The sequence below is a fragment of the Cajanus cajan genome, chromosome 11 (assembly GCF_000230855.2).
Source record: "Cajanus cajan strain Asha chromosome 11, NIPB_CcT2T_4, whole genome shotgun sequence".
Lineage (NCBI taxonomy): Eukaryota > Viridiplantae > Streptophyta > Magnoliopsida > Fabales > Fabaceae > Cajanus > Cajanus cajan.
The window spans coordinates 30,569,130-30,584,891 of NC_138527.1; the positions used below are offsets into that span (position 1 = coordinate 30,569,130).

Here is a 15,762-nt window from a genome sequence, read left to right on the forward strand (position 1 = left end):
AGTGATTTAAATTATTTGATTTTATTTATTTTAAGAATGACTTTGAGGGTATACACGTATCCACTAAACTAAGTAATTCAAATGGATAGAGACACAATGAAGAAAAAGTTCTTTTGAATTCCAACAAATGACTTTAGAATAGAATTTGTCCTACACGAGCTGTTTTCAAACACGAAATCGTGATCCATGCTCATATGACAATTGTCCTATCATATATTCATCAACTACGTGTCTATGTTTATTTTCACTTGGTAAACCTCTTGAACTTAAAAACTTATTCACGGTATTTTTGGCTTTGCCCCCTCCAAAATAGAGAATGAACCACTTTTACTAAAGTCTTAAAAGGTTAAAAAGCAGAATAGGGACCACCCCGACAACAGAAAATGAAAAGAGAAAAAAACTGTTGACTAATCTAATTTTTTTTTCCTTTCATATATTCACAGATAATCTTGTTAGAGTCGAGATTATTATAAAAAATAAAATCTTTTTCTAAGTATTAAGTATTTAATACAGATATGTTCATGACATTTGGCCTCAAAATTATTAATTAAATTAAAATAATTGTATACCAATTCATCCATATGTAAAAGATAATTGACTAATTGAGACTGAGGAAATAATAAATAAATGGGGGAGTAATAATATGTAAATGGTTAACAACAAAACAAGTTTTTCAATATTTTTACAGTGTATTCATTTATTTATAATTCAACAACGTTGCATATGGTGACCATATCCTCTGTCATCTGCATTGAATCAGGCGGGGACAATGATTGAATAGCAGACATGTATGAGTAAAAAGCCAAAACAGAATTTATCAAACAGAGGAAAATAGAAGATCCAATCGTATATTTTATTTTGTTTTAACTGAAATAACGAGTAAACAATAAACAAAACCAGGGTCTATCTCTATCTCTCTTCATTTCTTTATTCTTACAATGACCAGCAAAAGAAGTTGCTTCTCTTCATTCTTCTCAGCCGACAGCACCACAAAGCAGTCATAAGGTGAAGAAGGAAAGGAAAGACTTTTGCAAAATGGGAAGCACAAACCCATTCAAAGACAACTCTTTTTCCCTCACTAAGAGAATTGTTCCCTCCACACTCTATGCTTTGTTTCCCATTGCTTTGATTTCTACATACCTCTACCTTCTCTCCATCACTACACATTCCACAAACACCACCACCACCACCACCACTTACCACCCTTCTCTTTCTCCTCCAACCCCTCCTCCACCTTCATCCTTCTCTTCTTTTTCTACAGGTATATGCATGCATAATTAACTCCATCTTGCTTAAACTATAGAATTGTTAGTGGGTTTTGTTTTGTCTTAATTTTCTAGCAAATTACACATTCTTATGGTTCTTTGAGATTGCACCCAATACTCTCTACTTCTTAAATGTTTACACTAAGGAGAAAACATAGATAGTTTCTTAATCAAAATTAGAATTTCACATTAGTAATCCACATAATTCTTTACACAAATTATGGAGATTAAACTCTAATCCTATATCATCTAAAGTAAAGAACTGCATTTAACTTTTATCCTTACACTATCCTTATAGTATACAATGTAATGTGTTTTTGGAGTACTCTAAAATGTATTTTAAATAATTAAAGATATCATGGGCAGTCTCAAGAAATCAGATGGAGTATCATTTTAATTTCCTCGTAATTGTAACTATAAGTTGGCATTAAAGAATTGTTGGTTAAGTAGACTTTAATTTTCTTTCTTCTTTGGTTATGGCAGAAAAGGACAAAGCATCTGAGAACCCATGTGACTACTCTAATGGTGATTGGGTCCCTGACACAAAAGGCTCTTTGTACAATGCAACTACATGTGGCACCATCAAAGAGAGTGAAAAATGCATCCCCAATGGAAGGCCTGACTCGGGGTATCTCTATTGGAGATGGAAACCCAATGAGTGCAATCTTCCAAGGTTTGAACCTCTTGTTTTCCTCCAACTCATTCAGAACAAACACGTGGCATTTGTTGGTGACTCTTTGGCTAGGAACCAATTGGAGTCCCTTCTTTGCATGTTGTCCACTGTTTCAACTCCAAACCTTGTCTACCGAAGTGGCAAGGACAACAAATTCCGTAGATGGCACTTCCCTTCACACAATGCAAATTTCTCTTTGTATTGGTCACCTTTTCTTGTGCAAGGTGTTGAAAGATCAAATGAAGGGCCATATTATAACACAATGCATTTGGATCATGTGAATGAGAGATGGGCTATGGATTTGGAAAAGTTTGACATGGTTGTGGTGTCATTTGGGCATTGGTTTTTGCTTCCTTCGGTTTACTACGAGGGTGGTTTGGTTATAGGTAGTTTAAACTGTCCTGATCTTAGTCATACTCAGGTTGATTTTTATGTTCCCTTAAGGAAGGCTTTGAGGACTACCCTTAGCAGCATAATTGAGAGAAAAAAGGGTAACAAGGGAAATAACAATGTTGTTGATGTGATTGTGAAAACATTTTCACCTGCTCATTTCGAAGGTGATTGGAACAAGGCTGGTACTTGTTCAAAGACTGAGCCTTATAGGAAGGAAGAGAAGGAACTTGGAGGAATGGATAGTGAGATAAGGAAGATTGAGATAGAAGAAGTGGAGAATGCAAAGGCAAAAGCTAGTGAATTTGGAGGGTTTAGATTGGAGGTGTTGGATGTGACCAAATTGGCATTGTTGAGACCTGATGGACATCCTGGTCCTTATATGAATCCTTTCCCATTTGCTGATGGGGTGCCAGAACGTGTGCAGAATGATTGTGTTCATTGGTGTTTGCCAGGGCCTATTGACACATGGAATGAGATTTTTCTAGAGATGGTGAAAAGGTGGACACGATCAGCTGAGGAGTGAAGAAATTAATAACATTTGATTATATATTATATAGTTATTATTAAGAATTATGTAACTCAAAAATAGCTAATAATTTCTTTGTTAGGATGGGTTGAAGTAGCTGGTGCAAGACCAAGATCTTTGTGGGAGAGTTTTTACCTATTGGAAAGTAATACGCTATTAATTTGCATTAACTTTAGTATGCTTCCTTGTCCTAAGATGTATAAACTCTCCTTCCAATTGGGTCTTGTTATGAACTTACAAACTTTTGGTCTAGCATGTGTGTTTTGGGTCGAAGTGATATGTCTCTCATGGATTGCATTTGCATAGTCCAATTCGTATAACATGAATAGCTAGATGAAGCATTAATAGTTAGACCAAATATCATTAATTTGAAAAGTATAAACACTTGATTTAATTAATTAAAAATACAAGAACCAAAATAATCCATACATCATATTATAGAAATAAAGACGTAATTGAACTAACATTTTGTACAAAAATATATTAATATATTATTAATATTTCTCCTTACAAATTAAATAAAATAAAATAATGACTAGAGTCGGTCTAATGATAAAAAGTTAAGGTAATATATATAAAATTTTAAGTTTGAATATGGGATTGTTAATGTAACTTTGATAAATAAAAATAAAATAAAATAAAACTTCCCTTCCTTTTCCTCTTCTATTTTCTTGAACTCGATCAAAACTTTTTTTTTTTCTCTTTTGTCCCCTTTTTTTTTATTGAACAAATCATATTGTATAAGGATATGCAAAACTTATTTTCTTCTCCCTTTGTAATTAGAGTCACTAGGAATACATAATTGTAATTGCACAACAAGAATTTTGGTAATACAATAATATGAACTGAAGCGGAATTGTCTAAAAAAAAAATTGCATTCCTTGCAATTTTCATTGTAAATATTATTGGACTTAGATTGATGGTGAGATGGGTGATTTAGGATGTGGGTTTGGAAAGGCACTATTGCTTTTACATTTCCTATCAGGAAAGTGCTAATTGCAGTATTTTAAGCTTCAAACCACAATTTAAAGAGATAAGTATAAGTGATATTAGTTAAAATTCTGATATTAAGTATAAAATAAATTATATTAAAAATAAATTACGATTTTTGACAGGTATTAGTCATTTTTTTTTCTAACATAAATACATTTTACCAACAAATAACACAGGAGTATGTCAGTATTATGGTGTCATTGGTGTTTTTTTTTTTTTTGTCAATGGCTGCTGGCCTGCTGCTACTTTAACTACTATCATTCCTGATTTGTATTTCAGTGGCTGGGGTTATGAGAAGAAGAAACATGGAATTTGGATTGGGCCTTGGATTTCAATTACCCTGGCCATTGCTTCAACCATGTGGCCCATTCTAGTTTGATTGTGGACACTCAATTCTTACTTTTGGTTACGTGGAGTTTAGCCCAAATTGGGCATCGGATGACTATGCTTTATTATGATTGGACATTTGTTGAGCCTTTTGGGGGATAAATAAAATATTAGACGTTAGGTACACACATACATATTACTTTTAACTTTCTATTCTAAAATAAGTGATTTTTTTTTAATCTAGCACAAAGAATTAAAAATTAACAATTTATCTTTAAAAAAAAAATAGAAAAAATTGACTATGAGAAACTATTCTTGTTTTAGAACTACACATTTTTATTATTTCATCTCTAAAGAGAAACAAAAAACAAATTAACTTTCTAATTATCATTATATAGGAAAATTCTAATATGAAATAGTATAAAATGTGGTACATAGATGAAATATTATTTTTAACTGTTAGATTTAATAATATAATAATCAAGGGTTCAGATTTCTTATAAGCTAAACAGTGGAGGTTATTTTTATGTTTAGTGGAGGTTTTTACCCTCCGCAAAATAAATCGCAGAGGTTTCTAAAAACCTCCGCAGTTACATTCGCCGCAAGCAATTAGCGGCGTTTTTTAGAAACCTCTGGTATTGTGAGTGTTTAGCGGCGATTTTGTTAATGGAGGTTTTAAACCTACACTAATAGTGGAGGTTTTTTAAAGGAGGTTTTAAACCTACACTAATAGTGGAGGTTTTTTAAAGGAGGTTTTAAAGCTATGCTAATTGCAAGAATTTTTTACTGGAGGCTTTGAGGTGGAACAGTAAAGATTATTTAGTGGAGGTTTTAAAGTAAATTAACTATTACAATCATTAATCAATATATTTTTGTGGAGTTTCTAATCCTCCCTATTTTCCTGTATAATAATTTTTATACTCATTTTAATTGTATAATCTACATGTATTATAATTTCCCATTTTCACTTTTGATATTTATAAGAAACTTAATGAAAAAAAAAATACACATAAAATGGATGAAGAAATTCCATTAATAACCAAAAACACAACATATAGTTCAAAGATTTATAATTCATTCTTAGACAAAGTTATTCAGATTTCATTGTGCTCGATTTCAAATTTAAGAATTTTATTCAGATTTTCATTGAATGTTTATTATAAATATACAGTTGGTTAGTGATAAAAAAAATATAGTAATTATAGGACATTCACATATTTGTACAAGAAAAATAATTGAGATTTGAGAAATGTATTAAGCAAGCAAAAACAATACCTTGTCTGCAAGTGGATCAAATGCAGCATAAAGCTCAAAATCTTGCGTTATCCAACAGAGCAGAACTGCCACAAAAATTATCTTACAAGTCTGATCAGTGTTCAATGAAGCATCCAAATGTAATCGTGCAATTATAGTCCAATGCAACTAAAACAAACAATGTAAACTCTATGGACAGGTAGATCAATCAAGAGGATGAGTTTCATTAGCAGATTTGACTTTTCACAGCACAACAAAACATGTATAGATTGGCTTGTCTATTAATTGGTATGTATCTCTAAATGCATCTCACATAAAATAAGGGGTCTTATTTTCGATAGATTCACTCTTTTGAAACATCAAGGATTAAAACAGAGAACAAATACCACAAAAATAAGGACTTATCACCACCTCCCCTTCTTTCCCATAAGAAGAAAACCACAGTTCATAGAATTCAAAATAAATAATTGCATCAGGCAATTCAGGTCATAACAACATACTCAAAATATCACATCTATCTCTTGGATGTATCATGACCACAAAGCATGAATCAAAATATTTGTTACCGTAGTTTTCGTCCCTTCTAAATTGTGTTTTGTGTGGTCCAATTCCTTTGTCATGCATGGATGCAAAAAGCTTCTGGTAAGCCCTATACAGTCTGCAACAATAGAGACAGGTTATAGTGCTGACAATAACAAAAATGCATAAAAAGTAAAAATAGCTACAACAACATAAAAACCAAGTAAGTTTCTAAAAAATACTACCTTTTCTACTGCTTAGGAGTGTTAATAGGTGAAGAGAACTCTGAAGATATATATTGGTCCAGATAAATGTTGCGATATATGAAATGCCACAACCCAGCAGCACCGCCATAGCCACAATCAGGTTCCCTCAATCCTTCAGGGGAATCTGATGGAAGCCTATGCTGGCTCAAACGAGGAGACGATCCAAAACGAGGTATGGATGGTAGATCTTCAACACGCATCCCACCATCAAGCAAAGACCTCATCATCGCGGCCCCAGCGGCGTCGGCAACGATGCCCTCATCGCCCGCCTCCGTGAGTCCTGCCGCAGCCTACACTTCGTCGTCACCGCCACCACGCGTCCCCGCCGCCCCTCCGAGCTCCACGGCCGCGACTACCTCTTCGTCTTCAAGGACGACTTCCTCGCCATGGTCCACCGCGACGAGCTCCTCGAGTGCGCGCTCGTCTACGGCGACTACAAGGGCGTCCCCAAGCTGCAGCATCAAACTAGAGGTTCAAATCCATCACGTTTAATCATCTGAGAAAGGGGTTTTCATTTACCTTTTGAAAGGCAGCAGTGCAGCATGATTATATCCACTTCTTCACACGGATGTCACTCAAACGTCAAACTACAGGAGGCGCGGGTAAGAGGGAGGCGCGGATTTTGTTTAGGATTTTCTATTTTTATTTCTTCACACGGATGGCAGCATGATTATACGAATTCTGATTTTCTGTAAGAGGGTGGCGCGGGTAGTTTAAGGGAGGAAATATTTTATTTTAGAGAAAAATAGGATTTAAGCGGAAAAATATTATTTAGTTAAAAGAGGTTTTAAATCTCTGTAAATTAAATAAAAAAAATTGTAATTTTTTTACCTAATTTAATAACTACAGGAAGTTTTAAAAATCTCCGTAAAATAACTTCTATTATTTAATATTTTTTTTGTAGTTGTAACTTAGAATTTTTTTTTTCTATTTTGCATATTAGTCCCTATTTAAGGTTACTGTTTTGGTCACCAGCGGGTTGTGAGCACGAGGAAAACGACGGTGGCAAGTGCGAAGACAAGACCATTGAGGGCGAGCCAGGGGCAAGGAGGGTTGGATTTGGAGGTGGCGAGGTTTTAGTCGTAGCGGATGTAGTTGACAGTAGAGAAGGCAAAGAATAGGCTCTGGGAAAGTTGAACGCCCCAGACAACGGGGAGGGGGGAGGTAGCAGCAGAGGAGGGACATGAGGCCAGTGACGCCGAAGAGGAGGAGCTCGCGCCTTCGCTGTCACTACGCAAAGAAGGAGGTAGCGCCTCCGCTACCACCGCGCGAATGAAGTTGTGCTTCTGCTATCACTGCTTGATGGAGCACACGCCTTCGTGCTGCCACTCCGCAAAGGAGTCCACACCTCTGCGTTGCCACCACACGAAGGAGGTCGTGCCTCCGCTACTACCGCATGAAGGAGGTCACGCCTTCGATGCCACCACTGTGGAAGGAGATGACACCTCCACTGCTATTGTGCCTTCGCCGCCACCTTACCTCTACCGTGCCTCCGCATATAATATAAAGACTATTTTACAATTTTAAACAAATTAAAAAACTTGCTATTACTGGTAATTTTGGTGCCTCATGGATGACCCATGACCTCAGATACTTCATGTTAGAAGGCCTCCATTACATGATGCTTAGAAGAAAGGGTAAAGGGTAGAGAAAGAATGAGAAAGTCGAAACAAACTAATAATTTTCTTGATCTTATAAAATTACAAATAGTATTTAGTTCAAAATGATGGGAACATATAAATATATATATATATATATATATATATATATATATATATATATATATATATATATATATATATATATACCATCTAGATATAACTAGATTCAAAATTAGAAGTATTTAATGAATTTGTTAACGTTTATGATATTTTTTAGCTTAGAAAATTATGTGGTGGAGTCGGCTGTAATGTTGCTCTTAAAAAAATGTCATGCAATGTCTAAGTAGTGATGAGAAAATTCTTCTGTTAATTAATTCAATAAAAATATAAAAATTACACACATAAATTGCATATCCATATATAATGAGTTTTGCGTATTTTACAATTTTTTAAACACGTTTTAGGACTTACAAGTGTCGCAAATTTAGTTTTAGCTTCTTTTCTTTTATCCTTATAAATATGTTTTTTCAACAAATTATTTAATTTTTTTTTATAACCATGTTGCTAAATGGTTATTAAGTTTGAGGGTAATTTGTTTCACCACTAAATCATTCAAGTTCTTTGGTATATATTTGTCAAATAGAATAGATATACTTAAATTAATATATTTTTAACACCTTTAAAATTTATAAGAATTAAAATATTTTTTAAGGAACCAAAATTACAATTCACCATATTTTATATTTGTGAGAACTAATAAATATTTTAAATCTTGTATAACTTATCCAAACACACACGAAAAAAAAAAACCTTAATTGAGTATTTAGGTTTTTTCGATTAAATAAGTTTATGACTTATTAGAAAACTGATTTTTGATACTTGATCACCTAAAAATTTCAAGAAAAAAAATGACAATAATGATATTTTTTTTATTTCACAATTTACAATAACTAAAAGTTTTTTCATCAGAGGAAAATAACTAAAACCGTCGTTGAAAAATAGTATTAAAACCATCGTTAAATGGTATTAAAAGTGTGCTTTTAGTTTTTAGTCCTTTTAAAAAAATTCTTTATTTTTTTGCTTTAAACATTTTTCTTTAAAAATTATTAGATAAATGATAAAAGTATATCCTTTGGCTAATTTTTTTCAAACATATTTTCTTCTATTTATTGAAATTAATGAAAAATCACAAAATTATCTTATAAATATTATGTATTTATTTGGATAAACTTTTCAAAATTATTTCTATAAGAAAAAAATTAAATTAACCTTGTCATAAATTAAAATCATATTCATTTTTTTAAAAATTATTTTTAATTTATATATAAACTAATTTTAAAACTAAGAAATTTAATACAAGTGAGTAATATATTGAATCCAAGCTCTAAATGTTTGGATAATGTTCGAGTTCAATCTTTGACCGAAATAATATTTAACCAAATTTTACTTACCTATGGAAATAGATTAGTTTAAAATAAAATCTTAAAATATTGATAAAAAAGCTAATTTTAAATTATAAAAAAATTATTTTATATTTTCTTCATAACTTTTACTCTTAAAATTGTTTCTGCAAAAATTTATCCTAACAAACTATAAATGGTGTGTGTGGTTTTCAGGGTTTCGCTTCTACGATGAGTATGGACCCATCCCTACAAAACTGAAAGTTTAATTTAGGTTAGGACAGGAAATATTCCGACTAAACTGTAAACATATAAGGTAATGTTTATGTTTACGATTTTTATATCTTTGTCAACTCTTTAAAAAAAATTCTTTAAATGTTCGTTTCTTTCATAAGTTATTATACTATAATTATTTCAACTTTTATTGTGGTCCATTCGCATGTGCATTGATAATCAAACACCTAATGATATAAAATAAATAAATAAATAACTACGCAACAACTTGTGATAGGTTCGCATGAGACTAATTTGACAAAAATAACTGATATGTTAAAAATTTAAAAGTTAATTTTTAATTAAAAATATTAAGTTTGTTTATTAAATTATAAATTATATTATATGTGATTTGATAAAATTAAGATTAAGATTAAGATTAAATTATTTAGAGTCTTTTATATTAATTCAACAAATTTTAATATAATTGGAATAGTTTGAAACCTCAAAATTTGTAGAAATTCATAAATGTGGATGTCATAACTTGTTTAAGTAAATTAAGACTCATTTAAGTGATTTTGAGACAAAAATTCTTGGATAAACTTACTTAAGCAAATTAAACTCACTTAAGCGGATGAATGCTTTACTTAAGTGACTGCATGATCGAATCAGACTTTGTGATCTTTGTAAAATTTGTGATTCTAGATGTTAGTTAGTTATATTAGCTTTAGAATCACTTAAAAATAATGTCTAAATCTTGAGATATGGTCAAATTAGTGAATAAAATTCAATTTGTTAGAGTTGGAAAATTATTCGGTGTTCTTTTGCAATTTTAGGAATATAGTAGATGATCAAATCAAGTTTTGAATTCAACATAAGAGTTATAGGTAATTTTAATAGCTTTCACATAAAATAAAATCTTGATAAAAATTATTATTTCACTTATGTTTACACTTCCCATAGGTCATAGTTGCACATGAGAATATGTGCTTTTATGTATGAGAATCTAAATGATTGGTAAATTTGTTTGTGTGAGATTTGTAAGTCTAAGTATAATGTTTAGCAATTTATACAAGACTATGTTTGGGACTTAAGAATTGGTGTGAACACCAAGTTTGGACTTAGTAAATTGAGAATTGAGTTTATATGTGTTATGTAATTATATGAACAAATGCATTTCATGCATCATTTGTTGGAGGTTTTGATATGAAATTTGATTAGAGAGGTCATTATGATTATCTATCCTGACCTTGAGAATTTTATACGTTGAGACCTCTTTATCAACAAGTTAAGAAGGGGGGTACCCATGTGTGACTATAAAATCCTAACTAGACTTGGTTGAATATTCATACTAGTGGAGAATGACAATGATGGATACCCATAAGGCAATGATTCATTGATTTTCAAATACTTGTAGAATACCTCTTAAAGAACAAAGATTGAGACTTGACCATTCAAGAAATTGGTACCACATGAATGCCTTCTTTTCATGTCTTTGTGCTTTGCTATGATAGTGTGACATTACAACTTATAATAATTTTATGTTTAATTATTTTAGTTTTACAGTTATATTATTTAGATTTTATGAGAGTTTTGAGACTTTGTGTAAAGGCCTTTTTGAGTGCTTATCTTACTTTTTATTTGTTTCTTGTTATTCTTTAAAGTTTTAGTTATAATTATAAGTAGTGTAAACTTTTTATCCAAGTGAATATTTGTTTTAATTTATTATAATATTTGCAACTTAACAATAATTAGAAGAAAAAAAATGTTTGGAGGTAAAGAGTGTTATATATCCAAAATAACTAATATAAAAATATCTAAGGAAAATGTATTATCATACATACTATTACTGATATTCTCAACTAAAATTAAAACTTATTTTTGTAACACATACCGACATTTGATGAAATCTTTATTATTTAAATTATTTAGATAAAATTTAAATTTTGATCGAATAATAATATTTATAGATCTCAATATAAGTTGTTCTTTTAGATATTAAATTTGGAGCAATGCTAGCTAGGTCCACCTTTGTATATGGTTTATGATGGACCACTGTAAGTAACCAATAAAAGAAGATTTAATTTAATATTTTAACAAGTGAGGTTTTCTTTGTTTCAGAGAATGAATTTTTTAACCCAAAACACTCCCTTGGACCAGTTGCATCCAATTCCCTGCTTCAACATCTAGTTTGTTCCTTCCTTCTCAAACCCTTATTTTCACATACCCTTTTGTTACTTTCTCTCATGGGTTTCCCCGCAATGTCCTGAAAATTAGCAGCAACCCAAATTTTGATTATATTTATGGTTTCCTAATTCGAAATCTCTCATAATAAATTGATTGCATAACTGTTGTCAGGTTTACCAAGATGACTTTAGTCTGTTACTCTTGCTAATGAAACACAAACAAAAACCTAAACACAAAATTGGAAACCATTAACAGTATCGCAACTTCATATCATATCAAGGGTAGTTGAGGAGGTGTTGTTGTAGTCACGATGGTCTTTGGGAAAAAAGAGGAAGAGAAAGAAAAATGCTGACATCCAAATCAGTCGACATGTAGTAACACTCACCATGATGGTCGACAAGGAGTCTCATCTTTTTTAATTATGATTTTTTATGAGATATTGTGATGAAGTTCATTTAGATTTAATTTTATTCATTTTTCACAAAAAATAATATATATATATAAAGACATAGATCAAGTCTAGACTTATTTCGTTCAATAGTACATGTTTTACATTAAATTTTAATGATCAAACAGTTAAATTTAAAGTTTTTAATGCATATATCAAGTTTACAAATTTTTAAAAGTTTTAAAAATTATTTGATACTTAATTTCATTAATTCAAATTGACAGATAATTATAAAATTATTTTACACATTAATATGAATTAATAAAATAAAGTATCAAATAATTTTTAAATTTTTTAAAAATTTGTATATTTAATTTATGTATTAAGAAATTTAAACTCAACGGTTGGATCGTTGAAATTTAATGTAAAACATAAGTTATTAAATAAAGTAAGTTTAGGTAAATTTACTCCTAAAATAAACAAATCTCATATATATATATATATATATATATATATATATATATATATATATGCGTGTGAACAACACTATTTTTATATCATTATTTAAATAATTAATTAATAAAAGATAAAAATAAAAATATTTAAATAAAATATTTTTATATAAAAATCTAATTATATAAAATAATTTTTAAATATTATTTTTTTCTTCTATTTCTTATCTAATTATACTTTATAAAAACCTACAAATTCCACATTATATTATACTTATTTTATATCAAATTAATTGTCACATATTCTTATTCATTTCCCTCTAATTTTTCCCCTCTTCCAAACATTAGGTTTGGTTGATTGGATTTCTTTTTGTTCATTCTCTTTGTGGTCGGAATGATTTATGAATGTACATAGTTAGCTACTTGGCTTATGTGATGGGTTGTAATGGTGAGAGTGTGTTGATCGATGAGAAACTTGTGATGACATGTATAAAGCAAAAAGGGGACAAACCATATAATATGTAAAATAATTTTAATCGCCTAAAACTGATAATTTTTTTTATATATATGTAATACATGCTTAAATAATTTATTAATAAATTTATGTGGTCCTAAATTACTTCACCATCATAAATCATGCCATTAAGTGGTCTATTTTAGACTAGTCTTAAATTTGATAATAATTTTTAAAGTTGAAAAGTCATCCATTTGTTAAATACATCTTACAAAACCTTATATATATATCTTCAAAGAATTGCTATTATTGAGTTGGAATGTGTAATTAAAACATTGTTTGCGTGAAGGAACCGATGTATATAATTTTTGTCCAAACATCCAAATTTGATGAATTAAGATAGGTGAGAATAAGTCAGACTTTAAATAAAAATTAATCATCTCGCATATTCAAAGTTTGATTTAATTTAAATTTTTTAATAAAAACTTGTTTAAATTCTTTTAAAAAAACTTATTTATCTAAAAAAAAAAGTTAAACTTAAACTTATAAAAAAAAGAAAAGTTGTTAAGTCTAAATGATAGGTGTATTTGTAATATAATAAAAAATCAATATATATTTCTTTTACAAAGAGTGAGAAAAAAGAAAAAAAAAACAATAAAATAATCTAAATTTATATCTAATATAAAGGAGATACCATATTTTCGTGTACATAATTCTTAGACTATTTTATCCTCATATTTTTAAATAATAAAATATAATATTAAAAATTAAGTTTGAAGATTAAACATAATATTAATTAATTTAACAAACATTAATAACTTTTAAACATCTTTAAATAAATAATTCTTAGACTATTTTATCCTCATATTTTTAAATAATAAAATATAATATTAAAAATTAAGTTTGAAGATTAAACATAATACTAATTAATTTAACAAACATTAATAACTTTTAAACATCTTTAAATAAGTATATAGAAACATTTAACCTCACTGGTACGAATAAAGATAGTGTTCCTAGCATCCATCTGCAGTGCAACATATTGAGACTAGGTGAAGGAGCTTGAAAAAGTATAAAATCCTAATTAGATACTGAACCCATCTCAACAAGTAATTCAGCATAATTGATGTCTTGTCTTAGTAGGTGATGAACGGAATACACTATAATGTGATAGATAATAAGTTAAACTAAATTTTAATTTTAAAAAATAAATTTAACCTATATATTTAAAACATGATGAAACTTAATCTCACCTCTAATCTAAAGGAACTACAATATGTTATGTTATAGTGTTGCTGTGCTTTCTGTGTGTTTTTTTCCCCTTATGATCATGTAAAATATATATATATATATATATATATATATATATATATAGCATTTAATTTTATTAATTAAATTGATTTTATATCATATTATATAAAATATACTATTTAATGCTATTGTGCAGGTAACTTTATTGTTTTCCCATCAAGAATAAAGGAAGAGGAAAAATATCATAACATTTAAAAATTTACCTTAATTTAATTCATTATAAAACTAATTTTTGATTTTGATTCATTTCATTAAATCCACTTAAAATTAAGCTTTGCGGTGTATTTGATAGTATTTTTGTTTTTTAGTACGACAAAATAAATTAGAATGGAAAAAAAATTAAATTGTGTTTGATTATATATTTTTATTTTTAAGTTTTTAAAATTCATTTATAAATAATTTTCAAAAACCTATTTTAAAACTAATGTTTAAAGAATAGAAATAGAGAAGAAAAAAAAATGTGACGTAAGAAAAAGCATACTTAATAGAAACTGAAAATAAAAAGTAAATATTAAATTGATAGCATAAGATAAAATTTTATTCACCCGTTACTCTGCTAACCTAACATTCCTTGCGAAAGTATATGTCAGAAGTAAATATAATTGGGGATAGGTTCAAGTTCTAAATATAAAAGGCTGTACCGTGGGCTCGGCCCAAACCATGTCTTGTGAGAGTATTGCTATTAAAATATATAATTTTTTAATTTTTATTTTTACTAGTATTTTAACTTGTGAGAGTATTCTAATATGAATAGAATATAATTTAAATTAAATCAAAATATTATTTATTACTTACTAACTTGTTTTCATGAACAAATCAGGTTAGTAAAATATTCATTATGAATTATATGATAAATAATAGTAACAATAATAATATAATATATTAATTATCAATTTTGGTTTATGTTTGGAAACACAAATTTCCCATAATTTTACCGGCTTTTATTTTAATTTTTTTTTTTTTCATAAAAAAAAGTCAATGTCTGAAAAAATATATTAAATTTATAAAAGTTTTTTTTTAACATTAGTTGTTTTAATGAATTTGAATACTTCAAGCTTATGAGTAGTTTTCAATAGTTTTTTTTTTATCTTCTAAAACTTATTTACTATATAAAAATTGATTTTTTGGTTGTATCTAAACAAAATTAAACATTTCAAAATCGTTTTTTAGTCAATTTATACAAATAAAATTCATTCCGAATATAATCAATTATAACAATAACCCTTAACACTATAGATTTTTACTTTTGTGCATGCTTGTATGATTTTAATGACTTATGGTGCTTTAAGTTGTTATGTTGAATTTTTGTAGTTGTTTTATAGAGCTATAAAGGTTAAGGAATCATTTAGAATTAAATATTTTAGGAATGTTTGTTTTGCTAAAATTTATGATACAAGATAGGACAAAAATAATTATTTGGTATTTAATTTATAAAAGGGTCATGGAACAAGACAAAATAGAAGAAGGACAAGACAAAAATCATACAGTTTGTTATTCAATAAGCCATGGGACAACATTTTTGTCTCAAGTACAAAAACAC

At 29.1% G+C, this 15,762-nt stretch overlaps 1 protein-coding gene and 1 pseudogene across 2 annotated transcripts; one reads left to right on the forward strand and one right to left on the reverse strand.

Moving 5' to 3' along the window:
• Window positions 1-617: 617 nt before the first annotated feature.
• Window positions 618-6,955, reverse strand: LOC109801084 (vacuolar fusion protein MON1 homolog; annotated as a pseudogene). Its single transcript, XR_014430539.1, has 5 exons — window positions 6,736-6,955; window positions 6,196-6,649; window positions 5,998-6,089; window positions 5,453-5,517; window positions 618-746 (listed from the first exon to the last, which is right to left on the reverse strand). The product of XR_014430539.1 is annotated as a vacuolar fusion protein MON1 homolog (transcript).
• LOC109801083 (xyloglucan O-acetyltransferase 1) lies at window positions 739-3,109 on the forward strand. The gene is made up of 2 exons (XM_020362070.3): window positions 739-1,261; window positions 1,749-3,109. The coding sequence occupies exons 1-2, from the start codon at window positions 1,036-1,038 to the stop codon at window positions 2,852-2,854; spliced, it is 1,332 nt and encodes a 443-aa protein (XP_020217659.1). The 5' UTR covers window positions 739-1,035; the 3' UTR covers window positions 2,855-3,109.
• Window positions 6,956-15,762: the final 8,807 nt, after the last annotated feature.

Excerpts from the sequence above, each read along its gene's own strand:
- LOC109801083 (XM_020362070.3), top strand. The coding sequence starts at position 1,036 with ATGGGAAGCACAAACCCATTCAAAGACAACTCTTTTTCCCTCACTAAG. Across the intron at positions 1,262-1,748 it reads CTTCTCTTCTTTTTCTACAG|AAAAGGACAAAGCATCTGAG; the intron begins GTATATGCATGC and ends TGGTTATGGCAG.